This window comes from Mus musculus, chromosome 2 (genome assembly GCF_000001635.26).
Source record: "Mus musculus strain C57BL/6J chromosome 2, GRCm38.p6 C57BL/6J".
Lineage (NCBI taxonomy): Eukaryota > Metazoa > Chordata > Mammalia > Rodentia > Muridae > Mus > Mus musculus.
The window spans coordinates 140303345-140322308 of NC_000068.7; the positions used below are offsets into that span (position 1 = coordinate 140303345).

The 18964-nt window shown below is 40.9% G+C and overlaps 1 protein-coding gene across 1 annotated transcript in view; it reads right to left on the bottom strand.

The window, feature by feature from the left end:
* Nucleotides 1-18964, bottom strand: part of Sel1l2 (sel-1 suppressor of lin-12-like 2 (C. elegans)) — a 160112-nt gene that overhangs the window by 73746 nt on the left and 67402 nt on the right. The window contains exon 3 of the mRNA NM_001033296.2: nt 1265-1433. Coding sequence (NP_001028468.1) covers nt 1265-1433 — 169 coding nt within the window. The remainder of the gene's footprint in view (nt 1-1264; nt 1434-18964) is intronic.

Sequence of the window (18964 nt, forward strand, 5' to 3'; positions counted from 1 at the left end):
CTCTAGAAATCCCCCAGGCCACGGAGACTGCTGAGGCATCCAGGATCATGGACTGAGTATCCCCACATTCCCAGCCTCTCCAGGGTAAAAAAAAAAAAAAAAAAAAAAAAAAAAAAAAAGCCACTGTTCCATACTCAGACCAGTGGTGTAAGTTAATTGAATAAATATGCTTTCAATCTGTAGTCACCCTATTGGTTCTGTTCCTGTAGAGAGCTTTAACTAACACAGTTGCTTAAGTGTCTTGGTTTCCTATTTCATAAGAAAGCCCCTGTTGGGAGAGCTCATGTGTAGTGGGATGGAGATGGTGTATATTAGGAGGGCCAATACAGGGTAAGTAAAAGGCAGACCATATTTCTCCATTAAAAACTGACAGATAAATATTACAATGTGTATGACATATTTTAAATAAGTGTAGACTTGTACACATTTTTATAGTATCACTGAAAACTGATATTCTTATAACTTCCTCCTCTATATTGGCTGCCAAGTATCTATTTAAATAGCATGTTTACAGAATAGAAATATATGTGTATATATATATATATATATACATATATATATATATATATATTATACAGAACTGTGCATTGGGCTTAAATAAAATGTTGAAAATAATTTTTAAACTTTATGCTTGAGGTTATATGAAAGTTGGAGTGGGAGCATGTTGGGAAGATAGTGGTTCCAGAGGGAGTAGGAGAGGGATAATAGAGGACACTGTAGGGTAAATATAATCAAATCAAAATCCTTTACACACACACACACACACACACACAAAACACATGACATTGCCAAAGGATAAAAATTTTTAAATGATAAAAATTTTTAAAATTTAAAAATTTTAACACCACTTAAACTCTACACACAAACTCTACAGAGATCATATTCTTCTAGAATCTTCTTTTATGTTAAGAAGTCAACTACAAAGCATGTGTGATTTTATTAAGGAAGACTTACGTTACCAGCACAGAACAAAACAGGCGTTATATTCATTTTGATTTTCTTTGGCATAAGAGGGTTTCCGTTAGCAGTGTAACTGATAAGGACCTGTATAATTTTAGAGATTTTTCTCCCATGAAATGTAATTACCTGTTATCATTATCCTGAATTTTTAGTTAAAGCCCCAGAGTAGGAGCTGACAGAACATGGCACTGTTGTGTGTATAAATATTTATAGCCATACCCTGTGCTTTCTCAGAAGCAGCCCTAAAACATCATTTGTGGTTAGTCAGTTACTTCAGTGTCAAGTGTGAGAACATTCTACTCACAGTAGTTTTGATTTCTCTTCAGGAGATTCTTATTTTGAATTCCTTTTATTTTTAACTTATGTTGATGCTTCTTTTTTTCTAAGGGATTTTCTCTTTTATTGGTTATTTTATTTGCGTTTCCTTGTTCCAGTAGATACAATAAAAATTGCTTGACTTTGCTCACTGATACCTACAAAAAAAAAAAAAAAGGATTTCTGTTCATTCCACTCATGTGTGACTTTAAAAGGAAACAGGAAGGTTTAAAATTTCCCATTTCTAAAACAAACACAAGTTTAGTGCAAGTGCAACCCCACTTATTGCTTTTTGAATATCAAAATGACGTATGGATGACATATGGCTTACTGCACTTAAAGAACCCATAGTGTATGAAAGAAACCCTTTCAAATCTGTTATATTATTATCTGAACTATGGAGCCAAATACTAAAAGCTAAATGTTATAAATAAAGTAGAAGGAGAATTTAACCAGTTTACTCTTCCCCTGCTAAGTTGTCATGGTGATATCAATTATGTGAGCTTAAATAAGTGGAGAAGATTCTGCCTCACATGTTACAACAAATATATAAGGAACTGTCACAACCTTTAAAAAATGTAAAAGAGATCTTTCCTTGGCATATGTTTTAGAAATTACCTAATTAACCTACTTGAATTAAAGCTATAAGTTTTTAAAGTGTGTGTACACACAGTTTGTTTTGGATTGTTCAAAATAATAAAGATTGAAAAAAGAATTTTAAAAGCTTATGAAGAAAAATCTATTAATATACTTTTTCAGAACTAGCGATCTGAGAAAGTTATAAACTTCTTTTGTCAATTAGTACTTCTACAAAGGGTCAAGTTATTCTTTTGATTTTTTTTTTTTTCTCTGTTACTGAAGTTTGAATTCCTGCTTTCTGAAATGTTTAACCCCAGGGCACACAGAGGCAAGTCTCCATGCAAAAGCTTACCCCGTCCAATATAATATTTTTTATTAATTTTTTTGGAATTTTGTACAATGTACCCTAATCACACTTGCTTCCCATTCACCCCAGGGCCATCCCTTCCACCCCTTAGTCCCACTAACCCTCCCCCCATCACCTCCACTCCCCTAGCCACACCCCCTTCCACCCTCTAGCCGCCTCACATCCAGCCAAAAGTCTCCCAAAGCAACAACCACAAAAAACCTACCAGGTCCAATTTGTGTTGCCCATATACTCATTGCAGCATGGTCAAAGTCTCAGTGGCCAGCTTCTTAAAGAAAACTGAGTCCCCACCCACTACCCCCAATCCTTGCCTGGAGCCTTCAACCATGAAAAGCTTCAGCATCTTTATCACAGTTTTTCAGAACTCTCTTTTCAACAGTTTGTTCCCTCCCTCCCTCCCTCCCTCCCTCCCTCCCTCCCTCCCTCCCTCCCTCCCTCCCTCCCTCCCTGCCTGCCTTTCCTTGGCAGGGGTGGAATATGGGGGTGGAGAGATTGTCATAGAAGCCTTCAACCTCTCTCATTCTCAGTTACTATTCTACGGTCATCCATACCACTGGAAAAGAAGCTTGCTTGCCCAGACTAGCCAGCAGCAGCTCAGCTCATGAACATCAACCTGATTCCCTGTGGCAGCATGGATCACTGATATCTATGTGGCTTCTGGAGGCAGCACAGACAATGAACATTAACAGAGCCTCTGGCAGCATGGACCACAGAAGCCCATTGTGGAAACTTAATCCAGAAAATGAACTATTCTTCATCTTTGATATTTTACTGTTGCTCAGAGGCAGGCAGCATGCCCAGGCACAAAAGCTTTTTTAAAAGACAGCTGGTTAGGCTGGGGATGTAGCTCAGTTGGTAGAGCGCTTGCCTAGCATGCTCAAAGCCTTAGGCTTGATCCCAAGCTCCACACTAACTGGGGCTTTAGGGTGTATACCTATAATCCCAGTAGGAGATGATCCCAAGGTCATCTCTCACTACACAGTAAGTTTGCTGCAAGGCTAGGCTAGGCTATGTGAGAGAGATCTTTTCCCCAAATCAACACAATGTATAATTAACTTAATCACTTTTCTTAGTTAGGGTTTTACTGCTGGGAACAGAAAACCATGTGACCAAGGCAACTCTTCTAAGGACAACATTTAATTGGGGTTGGCTTACAGATTCAGAGGTTCAGTCTATTATCATCAGAGCGGGAGCATGGCAGTGTCCAAGCAGGCATGGGGTAGAAGGAGCTGAAAGCTCTACATCTTCATCTGAAGGCATCTAGGATGAGGGTCTTAAAGCCCACACCCATAGTGAAACATTTCTTCTAACAGAGCCACATCTCCAAATAGTGCCACTCCCTGGACCAAGCCTACACAAACCATCACATTCCATTGTCTGGCCTCCATAGGCTTGTTCAAACAAATGAGTCTGGGGACCAAAACAGCACAAAAAGAATCTTTATGCCATATATTGAAATTCCTCTCCACTGAAACCTCTTTGTCCAGGTCTGTACAGTTCACATCACTCTAAGCAACAAAGTCCTCCATATTTCTACTAGGATGCCCCATTAAGACCCACTTAAAGCATTCCACTGCTTTTCAAATCCAAAGTCCCCAAATCTACATTCTTTCAAACAAAAGCATGTTCAGGCCTATCACAGAAATAGCCCAGTCCCTGCTACCAACTTCTCTCTTAGGGTTTTATTTCTGTGAACAGACACCATGACCAACTCTTATAAGGACAATGTTTAATTGGGGTTAGATTACAGGTTCAGAGGTTCAGTCTATTATCATCAAGATGGGAGCATGACTGTCCAGGCAAGCATGGTGCAGGAGGAGCTGAGAATTCTATGTCTTCATCTGAAGGCCACCAGGAAGAGATTGGGCTCCACACAGCTATTAAAGCCCATGCCCACAGTGACACACCTAATACAACAAAGCCATGCTTATTTCAACAAGGCCATGCTTCCAAATAGTTCCACTTCCTGGGCCAAGCATTTACAAACCATCACACCACTTAATGTGTTCAATTCATTTTTTAAAAAAATATTCACCAAACATGTGCAACAGTCAGTTTTAGAACATTTTATCACCTCAAGAAGAAACCACAAATTCTTTAGCTGTCACCCATCTTATTTTCAAATCTTTCCTGTTAGTCCTCACTACTAATCTGTGTTCTGTCCCTGTAGTTTTCACATTTTGATTCTTCATATGCACATTGTCATATAATGACATGTTTCCTTTCTTGTGTGACTAGCTGTTTCCTTGTAGGATGATTCTTTTCAAAACTAATCTTCATTGTAGCTTATACCAGAATTTTATTCCTTTTATGGTCAAATAATAAACTATATATGGATATATCAATTTTTCTATTGCTGTGATAGAAAATACTTGGACTTGAGGGAGAAAGGAAGGGGATGTTTATTTTGGCTTATGCTCCAGGGTGTAGCTCATCATGGTAGAAAAGTTATGGTGTCTAAATCTTGAGGAGACAGCTGCTTACACATTGCATCCCCAGTCAGGAGACATAAATGCTTGGTCTTAGTTCATTTTTTTCTTTTTTTGTTCAGTCTGGAGACCCAGCCTACAGGATGGTGCTGCCCATGCTCAGTGTCCTTTTAGTAGTTATTTTAGTAGTTATTTTTCTATTGCTGTGATAAAACACTGTGACCAAGTCAACTTACTGAAGGAAGGATTTATTTGGGCTTACTCTTCCAGAGAAATAAAGATCTGTCACAGTGGGGCACTTGTCAGCCAGCAGCAGGCATGGTGTCTGGAGCAAGTCAGAGCATATGTGGGATATTCTCATTCTAATTGTCACTGGCTCTGCCACCTCAACTCTATTTGATCTCATCAAGAAATATTCCTACAGCCTGTTGGGAAGCTAATCACACCCCTCACAGATGTGCCCAGGGGCTTGTCTACTGGGTGATTGTAGATCCTATGAAAGTGGTAGATAATATGAACCATCACAACAGATAAACCATATTATATTTTCCCATTCATCCAATGATAGATTCCGGATTGTTTTCACCTATGGGATATTATAAACAGTGCAAAACAGTGTTATGATCTGTGTACAAGTTTCTATGAGGACAGGTAAGGATTCTGAAGTGTTTTTTCTTTGTTTTTTGTTTGTTTGTTTGTTTGTTTTTTGTAGGGCAGATAGGTCGATAGATTCAGAAAATAGATATAAACTACCCAGTTAAATCTGAACTTCATATAAGAGCTGAAGGTTTGAGTGTTTTTTTTTTTAAGTAGGTCTCAAATATTGGACATGAATAAATTAAATTACAATATTTACCATGTCAAAATCAACAAGATTATGCTTAGGTCAATGAAAATTTTACTGTGTGCCATAATTGAGGGACCCAGGTAAACAGGTGCTCTGTCAACATTAAGATGTGGACCTCAGGGATTACTTAAGCTTCATAAATATCCAGCAGACCAAAAGGGATGGGGCAGAGAGTGTCAGATGCTCAAAAGGTATTGCTCATTGCATTCTCTCTCTCTCTCTCTCTCTCTCTCTCTCTCTCTCTCTCTCTCTCTCGTGTGTGTGTGTGTGTGTGTGTGTGTGTGTGTGTGTGTGTATGTGTGTGTGTGTGTGTGTATGTGTGTGTTTGTGTGTGTGTATGTGTGTGTGTGTGTGTGTGTGTGTGTGTGTGTGTGTGTAGGGGGAGCACAACCCGAGAGAGTTGTTCTCTTTCCACCATTAGATGTGTGGTCTAGGGGTTGAACTCAGGTTCCAGGATCAGGCCAGTGACTTTCTATACCGAGCAACACTGCCAGCTGGGATGCTGTAATACTTCCTCGATTGTGCTGGAATAGCTGATCATCAGCTGAGAACCAAGTGAAACTACAGAGTCCAGACTAGGTGACACCCTTCCCAGGCCCCAGATTTCCCTGCCTCAATATGAGAATCTCATGATGCCAAAGCACACAGGAAGCTCACTAAAGTTCACGTTCGTACTTCCCAGTACCAAGATAACACTTCCTAGTCTCTTACATTTTAATTAAATAAAAAGTGGCAGAAAGCACTATGGATGACTTTCAGGTCTGACCTAATACCAAAAATAAATAAATAAATAAAATAAAAAATAAATAAAGGAAGAGAGAAAGAAAGAGAGGGAGAGAATTCCACATAATTGACATTTACTATGAAATGTTTGACACCAAGAGAACATTGCTTTTATTCTAAGATACTTTATACTTACTACAAGATTATTTTCAATTAGGAATGTTAAAATAGCAACAAACCAGGCTTAGGGCCTGGGTGTATGACCATGAATGACCTTAATTTTCTCTTAACTATCTTTTGGGACTCTTACAAACAAAGTTATTAACATTTGTTTATAATGAAAATACCCTAATTTTCTGTATCCCCATCATCTAGAGTTTACTTTATCAGCTATAATCTTCGCGATTGTACCCCAGAAACCATCCCATGATCTCAATTCATTTCCTTAGCAACCTTTGAAGGTGATTTCAGAACTCACAAAAATCATGCCTGCATATGTATATGTGTGTATATATGTGTATATGTGTATATGAGTATATATATATATATACTGTAAAGACAACAAGGTTGATTCTCCTTTAAGAAACCCATACCCATAAGTAGCTCCAGGTTGCATCTTTAGGTTGCATCTTTTTTTCCTTAGTGTCTATTAACTCTTCTGTATAAATCTGTGTTTAAAAATCTCCTAATAGGGCTTGAGAGATGGCTCAGTGGTTTTTGACTGCTCTTCCAGAGGTCCTGAGTTCAATTTCCAGCAACCACAATGGTGGCTCACAACCATCTGTAATGGGCTCCAATGCCCTCTTCTGGTGTGTTTGAAGGCAGCTACCGTGTGCTCATACACATAAAATGAATAAATATTTTTTTTTTAAATCTCCTAACAAGTTGTAACTTGGCTTCATCCTGGCTCATCTTGAAATTGCTTTCTGGTGTGAAGGAACTGTCGCTTCCTGAGTGGATGTCTCTCAGTAGAAGTCCTCAGGTTGCTACATGGGGCTGTGCTCTCTTCCTGAAGACCTGCCACTAACAGGCAATATGCCACACTGTGCTACTCGAAGGATGGCGCTTAAAACATCAATGTAAAAGTCCTTGGTGCCAGGCAGTGACAGTGCACGTCTTTAATCCCAGTACTCAAGAGACCGAGGTAGGTCGATCTCTGAGTTCATGGCCAGTCTGGTCTACAGAGTGAGTTCCAGGATAGCCAGAGCCACAGAGAAAAACACTGTCTTGAAAAACAACAAAACAAAACTAATCAAGTACTAACATCTAGCTCAAGTGGCAGTGCAAGCTTGACTAATGCCTGTTAATGTGTCTGATGGCCTGACTCCTCCACCTCCTTTTGCTACAGTGTTTTCTGAGTGGTTTCATCTTGCTCCTTCAAAGCACTTAACACAGCCAGCTGTGACAGGTATCAGAGAACCTTTCTATGACTCTCAAAGACATCAAAACATGGAGATACACCTGTGTGTGTGTAGGCAAGGGTCTCTACCTTCAAAACATTATTTTCTGGTTGGGAAGATAACAGTCAGCTGGTAAAATGAGGTTTTAAAAGTTAGTGTTATTGGCTGTAGGGACTGAATCTAGGGACACACTTTCCTGTGAGTAGAACCCTGTAAGAACCCTCTCATGAAGGGGAGTTCTGACAGAGACAGAGTCAGGAACACGAAGATGTGCCAGGAAGATGGTACAGCTGAGGCAGAAGAGTGACAGTTGAGGAGTGGTGGCCAAAGAGCCACAGGGGCAGCTCCAAAGCCAGGGCCAGGGTTCTGAATGGTGTCCCATGTGAATGGGAGGCCTGGGGAGAGATGTGAGCCCAGGAGTGATTGTCACTGAGTAAACTTCAGTTCCAAAAACCTAAGGCCAGGCCTGATGGTGATGATTCTTGCCTTTAATCTCAGCACTTGGGAGGTTTAGGCTTTCTGATCTGTGTGAGTTTGAGGCCAGCCTGGTTTAGAACAGGGAGGGGAGAGAGAGAGAGAGAGAGAGAGAGAGAGAGAGAGAGAGAGAGAGAGAGAGAGAGAGAGAGAGAAACAAAAGGAAACAAGCAACCCCCCCCCAAAACAAAAAACAAACAAACAAACAAAAACAACCCCAACCTCCTCCCTACACATTTTAAAAAATATCTTTGCAATATCTAAAATCCTTTTTGGTAGTAATTGCACTAATTTTAGTCAATAAGATTTAACAGGAATTTTAGCGTTTCCTGTACTCCTGTTGCTGGGTGGGCTATATTTATTTGGTGCTGAGAATAAATTGGTCCTCAAGTTCCATATTTGCTCTTTAAGAGAATTTCATAAAGAAAAAAAAAAACATGAGTAATGGCTGAGGGGTTGTAGTAGCCTCCTTGTGTTCCTTTTGGGAGGCAATGGATATGAAATAATCCGGCAGTGTGGTACCCTTTAGAAATGGTTCTTTTGTTTACATTCTCTGATGGCTAGGGTTTAAAGCAACAGTGGCATGAGGGGCCCTGGCATTCCCCTGTACTGGGGCATATAAAGTTTGCGATACCAAGGGGCCTCTCTTCCTACTGATGGCCAACTAGGCCATCTTCTGCTACATATGTAGCTAGAGACACGAGCTCTGGGGGTACTGGTTAGTTCATATTGTTGTTCCACCTATAGGGTTGCAGACCCCTTCAGCTCCTTTCTCTAGGTGCTTTCTCTAGCTTCTCCATTGGGGGCCCTGTGTTCCATCTTATAGATGACTGTGAGCATCCACTTCTGTATTTGCCAGGCACTGGTATAGCCTCATACGAGACAGCTATAATAGGGTCCCTACAGCAAAATCTTTCTGGCATATGCAATAGTGTCTGGGTTTGGTGGTTGATTATGGGATGGATGCCCGGGTGGATAGTCCATCCTTTTGTCTTAGCTCCAAACTTCATCTCTGTAACTCCTTTCATGGGTATTTTGTGTCCTATTCTAAGGAGGAATGAAGTATCCATCCATTGGTCTTCCCTCTTCTTGATTTTGTTGTGTTTTGCAAATTGTATCTTGAGTGTTCTATATTTCTGGGCTAATATCCCCTTATCAGTGAGTGCATATCTAATGACTTCTTTTGTGATTGGGTTACCTCACTAAGGATGATATCCTCCAGATACATCCATTTGTCCAAGAATTTCATAAATCCATTGTTATTAATAGCTGAGTAGTACTCCATTGTATAAATGTACCACATTTTCTGTATCCATTCTTCTGTTGAGGGACATCAGGGTTCTTTCCAGCTTCTGGCTATTATAAATAAGGCTGTTATGAACATAGTGGAGAATGTGTTCTTATTACCAGTTGGAACTTCTTCTGGGTATATGCCCAGGAGAGGTATTGCTGGATCTTCCAGTAGAACATTGTCCAATTTTCTGAGGAACCACCAGACTGACTTCCAGAGTGGTTGTACAACCTTGCAATCCCACCAGAGTGGAAAAGTGTTCCTCTTTCTCCACATCCTTGCCAGCATCTGCTGTCACTTGAATTTTTCATCTTAGCCATTCTGACTGGTGTGAGGTGGAACCTCAAGGTTGTTTTGATTTGCATTTCCTTGATGACTAAGGATGTTGAACATTTTTTTAGGTGCTTCTCAGCCATTCTATATTCCTCAGTTGAGAATTCTTTGTTTAGCTTCGATCCCCATTTTTTAATGGGGTTATTTGAATTTCTGGAGTCCAGCTTCTTGCGTTCTTTGTATATATTGAATATTAGTCCCCTATCAGATTTAGGATTGGTAAAAATCCTTTCCCAATCTGTTGGTGGCCTTTTTGTCTTATTGACAGTGTCTTTTGCCTTACAGAAGCTTTGCAGTTTTATGAGGTCCCATTTGTCAATTCTTGATCTTACAGCACAAGCCATTGCGGTTCTGTTTAGGAATTTTTGCCCTGTGCCCATATCTTCGAGGCTTTTCCCCACTTTCTCCTCTATTAATTTCAGTGTCTCTGGTCTTATGTGGAGGTCTTTGTTCCACTTAGACTTGAGCTTTGTACAAGGAGATAAGAATGGATCAATTCACATTCTTCTACATGATAACCGCCAGTTGTGCCAGCACCATTTGTTGAAAATGCTGTCTTTTTTCCACTGGATGGTTTTAGCTCCCTTGTCAAAGATCAAGTGACCATAGGTGTGAGGATTCATTTCTGAGTCTTCAATTCTATTCCATTGATCTACCTGTCTGTCACTGTACCAGTACCATTCAGTTTTTATCACAATTGCTCTGTAGTACAACTTAATGTCAGGCATGGTGATTTCACCAGAGGTTCTTTTATTGTTGAGAATAGTTTTTGCTATCCAGGTTTTTTATTTTTCCAGATGAATTTGCAAATTGCACTTTCTATCTCAGTGAAGAATTGAGTTGGAATTTTGATGGGGATTGCATTGAATCTGTAGATTGCTTTCGGAAGGATAGCCATTTTGACTATATTAGTCCTGCCAATCCATGAGCATGTGAGATCTTTCCATCTTCTGAGATCTTCAATTTCTTTCTTCAGAGACTTGAAGTTCTTAACATGCAGATCTTTCACTTCCTTAGCTAGAGTCACACCAAGGTATTTTATATTATTTGTGACTATTGAGAAGGGTGTTGTTTCCCTAATTTCTTTCTCAGCCTGTTTATTCTTTGTGTAGAGAAAGGCCATTGACTTATTTGAGTTAATTTTATATCCAGCTACTTCACCAAAGCTGTTTATCAGATTTAAGAGTTCTCTGGTGGAATTTTTAGGGTCACTTATATATACTATCATATCATCTGCAAAAAGTGATATTTTGACTTCCTCTTTTCCAATTTGTATCCCCTTGATCTCCTTTTGTTGTCGAATTGCTCTGGCTAATACTTCAAGTACTATGTTGAAAAGGTAGGAAGAAAGTGGGCAGCCTTGTCTAGTCCCTGATTTTAGTGGGATTGCTTCCAGCTTCTCTCCATTTACTTTGATGTTGGCTACTGGTTTGCTGTAGATTGCTTTTATCATGTTTAGGTATGGGCCTTGAATTCCTGATCTTTCCAAAACCTTTATCATGAATGGGTGTTGGATTTTGTCAAATGCTTTCTCAGCATCTAACGAGATGATAGTGTGATTTTTGTCTTTGAGTTTGTTTATATAGTGGATTACGTTGATGGATTTCCGTATATTAAACCATCCTGCATCCCTGGGATGAAGCCTACTTGGTCATGATGGATGATCATTTTTTTAAAATTAGGTATTTGTTTCATTTACATTTCCAATGCTATCCCAAAAGTTCCTCACACACTCCCCCACCCACTTCCCCACCCACCCACTCCAACTTCTTGGCCTGGCATTCCCCCGTACTGAGGCATATAAAGTTTGCATGACCAATGGGCCTCTCTTTCCAGTGATGGCTGACTAGGCCATCTTCTGATTCATATGCAGCTAGAGACACGAGCTCCTGGGGATACTGTTTAGTTCATATTGTTGTTCCTCCTATACGGTTGTAGTTCCCCCCAGCTCCTTGGGTACTTTCTCTAGCTCCTCCATTGGGGGCCCTGTGATCCATCCAATAGCTGACTGTGAGCATCCACTTCTGTGTTTGCTAGGCCCCAGCATAGTCTTACAAGAGACAGCTCTATCTGGGTCCTTTCAGCAAAATCTTGCTAGTGTATGCAATGGTGTCAGCGTTTGGAAGCTGATTATGGGATGGATCCCCAGATATGGCAGTCTCTAGGTGGTCCATCCTTTCGTCTCAGCTCCAAACTTTGTCTCTATAACTCCTTCCATGGGTGTTTTGTTCCCAATTCTAAGAAGGGGCAAAGTGTCCACACTTTGGTCTTCGTTCTTCTTGAGTTTCGTGTGTTTAGCAAATTGTATTTTATATCTTGGGTATTCTAAGTTTCTGGGCTAATATCCACTTATCAGTGAGGACATATTGTGTGAGTTCTTTTGTGATTGGGTTACCTCACTCAGTTTGATGCCCTCCAGGTCCATCCATTTGCCTAGGAATTTCATAAATTCATTCTTTTTAAAAGCTGAGTAGTACTCCATTGTGTAAATGTACCACATTTTCTGTATCCATTCCTCTGTTGAGGAGCATCTGGGTTCTTTCCAGCTTCTGGCTATTATAAATAAGGCTGCTATGAACATAGTGGAGCATGTGTCCTTCTTACCAGTTGGAACATCTTCTGGATATATACCCAGGAGAGGTATTGCGGGATCCTCTGGTAGTACTATGTCCAATTTTCTGAGGAACCGCCAGACTGATTTCCAGAGTGGTTGTACAAGCTTGCAATCCCACCAACAATGGAGGAGTGTTCCTCTTTCTCCACATCCTTGCCAGCATCTGCTATCACCTGAATTTTTGATGTGTTCTTGGATTCAGTTTGCAAAGATTTTATTGAGTATTTTTGCATTGATATTCATAAGGGAAATTGGTCTGAAGTTCTCTTCCTTTGTTGGATCTTTACATACTTTAGGTATCAGAGTGATTGTGGCTTCACAGAAGAATTTGGTCGAGTACCTTCTGTTTTTATTTTGTGGAATAGTTTGAGAAGAGTTGGAATTAGGTCTTCTTCGAAGGTCTGATAGAACTCTGCACTAAACCCATCTTGTCCTGGGATTTTTTTTGGTTGGGAGACTGTTGATGACTGCTTCTATTTTTTTTTTTTTTTTTTTTTAGGGGAAATGGGACTGTTTAGATCGTTAATCTGATCCTGATTTAACTTTGGTACCTGGTATCTGTCTAGGAAGTTGTCCATTTCATCCAGGTTTTCTACTTTTGTTGAGTATAGCCTTTTGTAGAAGGATCTGATGGCATTTTGGATTTCTTGAGGATCTGTTGTATGTCTCCCTTTTCATTTTTGATTTTGTTAATTAGGATGCTGTCCCTGTGCCCTTTAGTGAGTCTGGCTAAGGATTTATCTATCTTGTTGATTTTTTCAAAGAACCAGCTCATCGTTTGGTTAATTCTTTGAATGGTTCTTTTTGTTTCCACTTGGTTGATTTCAGTCCTGATTTTGATTATTTCCTGCCGTCTACTCCTCTTGGGTGAATTTGCTTCCCTTAGTTCTAGAGCTTCTAGGTGTAGTGTCAGGCTGCTAGTGTATGCTCTCTTTAGTTTCTTTTTGGAGGCACTCGGGGCTATGAGTTTTCCTCTTAGGACTGCTTTCATTGTATCCCATAAGTTTGGGTACGTTGTGGGTTCATTTTCATTAAACTCCAAAAAGTCTTTAATTTCTTTCTTTATTTCATCCTTGACCAAGGAATCATTGAGTAGAGTGTTGTTCAGTTTTCACATGAATGTTGGCTTTCGATTGTTTATGTTGTTATTGAAGATCAGCCTTAGTCCCTGGTGATCAGATAGGATTCATGGGATAATTTCAATACTTTTGTATCTGTTGAGGCCTGTTTTGTGAGCAATTATATGGTCAATTTTGGAGGAGGTACCATGTGGTGCTGAGAAGAAGGTATATCCTTTTGTTTTAGGATAAAATGTTCTGAAGATATCAATTATATCAATTAAATCCATTTTTTCTTAACTTCTGCTAGTGTGTCTCTGTTTAGTTTCTGTTTCCAGGATCTGTCCATTGGTGAGAGTGGGGTGTTGAAGTCTCCCACTATTATTGTGTGAGATGCAATGTGTGCTTTGAGCTTTACTAAAGTTTCTTTATTGAATGTGGCTGCCCTTGTATTTGGAGCATAGATATTCAGAATTGAGAGATCCTCTTGGAGGATTTTACCTTTGATTAGTATGAAGTGCCCCTCCTTGTCTTTTTTGATGACTTTGGGTTGGAAGTCGATTTTATTAGATATTAGAATGCTCCTCCAGCTTGTTTCTTCATACCATTTGCTTGGAAAATTGTTTTCCAGCCTTTCATTCTGAGGTAGTGTCTATCTTTTTTCTCTGAAATGAGTTTCCTGTAAGCAGCAAAATGTTGGGTCTTGTTTGTGTAGCCAGTTTGTTAGTCTATGTCTTTTTATTGGGGAGTTGAGTCCATTGATATTAAGACATATTAAGGAAAAGTAATTGTTGCTTCCTGTTATTTTTGTTGTTAAAGTTGGCATTCTGTTCTTGTGGCTGTCTTCTTTTAGGTTTGTTGATGGATTACCTTCTTGCTTTTTCTAGGGCATGGTTTCCGTCCTTGTATTGTTTTTTTTTTTTTTTTTTTCTGTTATTATCCTTTGAAGGGCTGGATTCGTGGAAAGATAATGTGTGAATTTGGTTTGGTTGTGGAATACTTTGGTTTCTCTATCTATGGTAATTGAGAGTTTGGCTGGGTATAGTAGCCTGGGCTGGAATTTGTGTTCTCTTAGTGTCTGTATAACATCTGTCCAGGCTCTTCTGGCTTTCATAGTCTCTGGTGAAAACTCTGGTGTAATTCTGATAGGCTTGCCTTTATATGTTACTTGACCTTTTTTCCCTTACTGCTTTTAGTATTCTATCTTTATTTAGCGCATTTGTTGTTCTGATTATTATGTGTCGGGAGGAATTTCTTTTCTGGTCCAGTCTATTTGGAGTTCTGTAGGCTTCTTGTATGTTCATGGGCATCTCTTTCTTTAGGTTTGGGAAGTATTCTTCTATAATTTTGTTGAAGATATTTGCAGGTCCTTTGAGTTGAAAATCTTCATTCTCATCAACTCCTATTATCTCTAAGTTTGGTCTTCTCATTGTGTCCTGGATTTCCTGGATGTTTTGAGTTAGGATCTTTTTGCATTTTCCATTTTCTTTGATTGTTGTGCCGATGTTCTCTATGGATTCTTCTGCACCTGAGATTCTCTCTTCCATCTCTTGTATTCTGTTGCTGATGCTCACATCTATGGTTCCAGATTTCTTTCCTAGGGTTTCTATCTCCAGCGTTGCCTCACTTTAGGTTTTTTTATTGTGTCTCCTTTTCTTTTTAGGTCTAGTATGGTTTTATTCAATTCCATCACCTGTTTGGTTGTGTTTTCCTGTATTTCTTTAAGGACTTCTACCTCTTTAGCAGTGTTCTCCAGTATTTCTCTAAGTGAGTTATTAAAATCCTTCTTGATGTCCTCTACCAGCATCATGAGATATGATTTTAAATCTGAATCTTGCCTTTCGGGTGTGTTGGGGTATGCAGGACTGGCTGAGGTGGGATTTTTGGGTTCTGATGATGGTGAGTGTTCTTGGTTTCTGTTACTAGGATTCTTACCTTTGCCTTTCGCCATCTGGTAATCTCTGGAGTTAGTTGTTATAGTTGTCTCTAGTTGGAGCTTGTTCCTCCTGTGATTCTACTAGCCTCTGTCAGCACACCTGGGACTCTAGCTCTCTCCTGAGTTTCAGTGGTCAGAGTACTCTCTGCAGGCAAGCTCTCCTCTGGAAGGGAAGATGCACAGATACCTGGCATTCGGACCTGCCTCCTGGCTGAAGATGAAGGTCCGAAGCAGGGCCTGTCCCAGAAGCTTTGTCACTTGTGCCTGTCCCAGAAGCTGTGTAGCTTTTGTAGTCCTCACTCTTACCTGCATTGACTAGTCTGTGAGGGATCCGGGACCCAAGATGGCTCCCCCAGGTGCTCCGGCAGAGTCCTTCTGGGCAGGGCAGACACCTCTCTTCTGGCGGGGAAGGTGCTCGGATGTCTGGAGCCCAAAATGGGGTCTGTCCCAAAATCTGTGTCGCTTCTGCCTGTCCCAGAAGCTGTGTAGCTTCTGTAGTCCACACTCTCTCCTGTGCAGACTAGTTGCTGAGGCTAGGTATTTTCTTTCTTTACATTTCAAATGTTATCCCAAAAGTTCCCTATACCCTCCCCCCACCCTGCTCCTCTACCCACCCACTCCCACTTCTTGGCCCTGGCATTCCCCTGTACTGGGGCATATAAAGTTTGCAAGACCTGGGGGCCTCTCTTCCCAATGATGGCTGACTAGGCCATCTTCTGCTACATATGCAGCTAGAGACACGATCTCTGAGGTACTGGTTAGTTTATATTGTTGTTCCACCTATAGGGTTGCAGACCTCTTCAGCTCCTTGGGTACTTTCTCTAGCTCCTCCATCGGGGCCCCTGTGTTCCATCCAATAGATTACTGTGAGCATCCACTTCTGTATTTGCCATGCACTGGCATAGCCTCACACGAGACAGCTATATCAGTGTCCTTTCAGCAAAATCTTGCTGGCATATGCAATAGTGTCTGGGTTTGGTGGCTGATTATGGGATGGATTCCCAGGTGGTGTAGTCTCTGGATGGTCCATCCTTTCGTCTTAGCTCCACACTTTGTCTCTGTAACTCCTTCCATGGGTATTTTGTTCCCTATTCTAAGGAGGAATGAAGTATCCACACGTTGGTCTTCCTTCTTCTTGATTTTCTTGTGTTTTGCAAATTGTATCTTGGGTATTCTAAGTTTCTGGGCTAATATCCACTGATAGTGAATGCATATCAAGTGACTTCTTTTGTGATTGGGTGTGGGGAGCCGCCCTCACATTCGCTGTTGCAAGATGGCGCTGACATCCTGTGTTCTAAGTGGTAAACAAATAATCTGCGCATGTGCCAAGGGTAGTTTTCCACCCCATGTGCTCTGCCTTCCCCGTGACGACAACTCGGCCGATGGGCTGCAGCCAATCAGGGAGTAATACGTCCTAGGCGGAGAATAATTCTCCTTAAAGGGGACGGGGTTTCGCCATTCTCTCTCTTGCACTCTTGCTCTTTTGCGCTCTTGAGCTCTTGCTCTGGCTCTTGCTTCTGGCTCCTAAAGATGTAAGCAATAAAGCTCTTGCGCTCTTGCGCTCTTGCCCTCTCTCTTGCTCTCTTGCGCTTTGGCTCCTAAAGATGTAAGCAATAGAGCTCTTGCTCTCTTGCTCTCTGGCTCCTGAAGATGTAAGCAATAAAGTTTTGTCGCAGAAGATTCCGGTTTGTTGCGTTCTTCCTGGCCGGTCGCGAGAACGCGTGTAAGAGTTGGTGCTGAAACCCGAGACGAGAAAACCCAGGACGAGAAATCCTGGGATGAGAAAACCCGGGATGGTTACCATCACCGGCGCAAGGAAGATCCCTCATTCCGGAACCAGAACTGCGGGTAATGGTAATGAAGTGTTCCCGTAAAACAGACTGTTTAGAAGGATTCAACTGCGTGAATTCAGAACTCTTCAGCTGGGGAATGGTGGTAATGAAGTGTTCCCGTAAAACAGACTGTTGAGAAGGATTCAACTGCGTGAATTCAGAACTCTTCAGCTGGGGAACGGTGGTAATAAAGTGTTCCCACAACACAGACTGTTGAGAAGGATTCAACTGCGTGAATTCAGAACTCTTCAGCTGGGGAACAGGGTACCCGTAAGTATAGCTTTACAAGGTAAGTCTGGTCTTGAACTTTCTAACGAAATTCAAGACAGTCTATCAGAAGTAAAGTGGGAAATAGCTTTACAAGGTAAGTCTGGTCTTGAACTTTCTAACGAAATTCAAGACAGTCTATCAGAAGTAAAGTGGGAAATAGCTTTACAAGGTACGTCTGGCCTTGAACTTTCTAACGAAATTCAAGACAGTCTATCAGAAGTAAAGTGGGAAATAGCTTTACAAGGTATGTTTGTCCTTGAACTTTCTCTAGTATTAGGAGCCTTTTTGTTCCTTTTCACATGTTATCAAGCGGTTAAGGCAGGGCTGAAAATTCTGGATGAAATTCAAGACAATCTATCAGAAGTAAAGCGGGGAGAAAGAGTAGGAGCAAAGAGGAAATATGGTACACAAAATAAGTATACAGGCCTTTCCACGGGTCTTGAACCTGAGGAAAAGTTTAGGTCAGGTAAGAATACCTGGGGAGAGATTGGAAGGAAGGAGAAGGAAAAAGAAAAGAAAAAAGATCAATTAGCAGAGGTTTCTAGGAGAAGGAGCCTATACTCATCACTAGATGAGCTCAAGGAGCCAGTTCTTAGTAGTTCTGAATCAGATGAAAAGGCTATTAGGGCCTGGAAGGCGCTCTCCCGAGCAGGTGAAGCCACTGGACAACTAACAAAGATCGTCCAGGGACCCCAGGAGTCATTCTCAGATTTTGTGGCCAGAATGACAGAGGCAGGCTCTTGCAGCCTACAAGGTCTTATTGTCCACCCTGGAGTTGTAGATCAGGATTATAAAGGGGAACTTCAGGTTCTCTGTTCTTGTCCTCAAGTTGTCTTTTCTATATCACAAGGGGACAGAATAGCTCAACTAATAATTTTGCCAAGCCTACATGGCTGTTTTTCCTTCCTCTAGTATTCCTCGAGCTGCTAGAGGGATCGGTTCTACTGGAAATGATTCTGATTACTTAATAATGCCTTTAGATTGTTGTCAAATTTTATCTACTCCTCATGTAGGGGTAAACCCCCGTGGCGTCAGGCCATTACAGGTCTGACAAATGGATGTCACGCATATTTCCTCCTTTGGGAGAAATCAATATTTACATGTCTCTATTGACACATGTTCTGGCATCATGTTTGCATCTTCTTTAACTGGAGAAAAAGCCTCACATGTGATACAACATTGCCTTGAGGCATGGAGTGCTTGGGGGAAACCCAAACTCCTTAAGACTGATAATGGACCAGCTTATACATCTCAAAAATTCCAGCAGTTCTGCCGTCAGATGGACGTGACCCACCTGACTGGACTTCCATACAACCCTCAAGGACAGGGTATTGTTGAGCGTGCGCATCGCACCCTCAAATCCTATCTAATAAAACAGAAAAGGGGGGGTTGAGGCTCTACCCCGAGTACCAAGAGTGTGTCTATGGCACTCTTTACACTCAATTTTTTAAATCTTGATGCTCATGGCCATACTGCGGCTGAACGTCATTGTTCAGAGCCAGATAGGCCCAATGAGATGGTTAAATGGAAAAATGT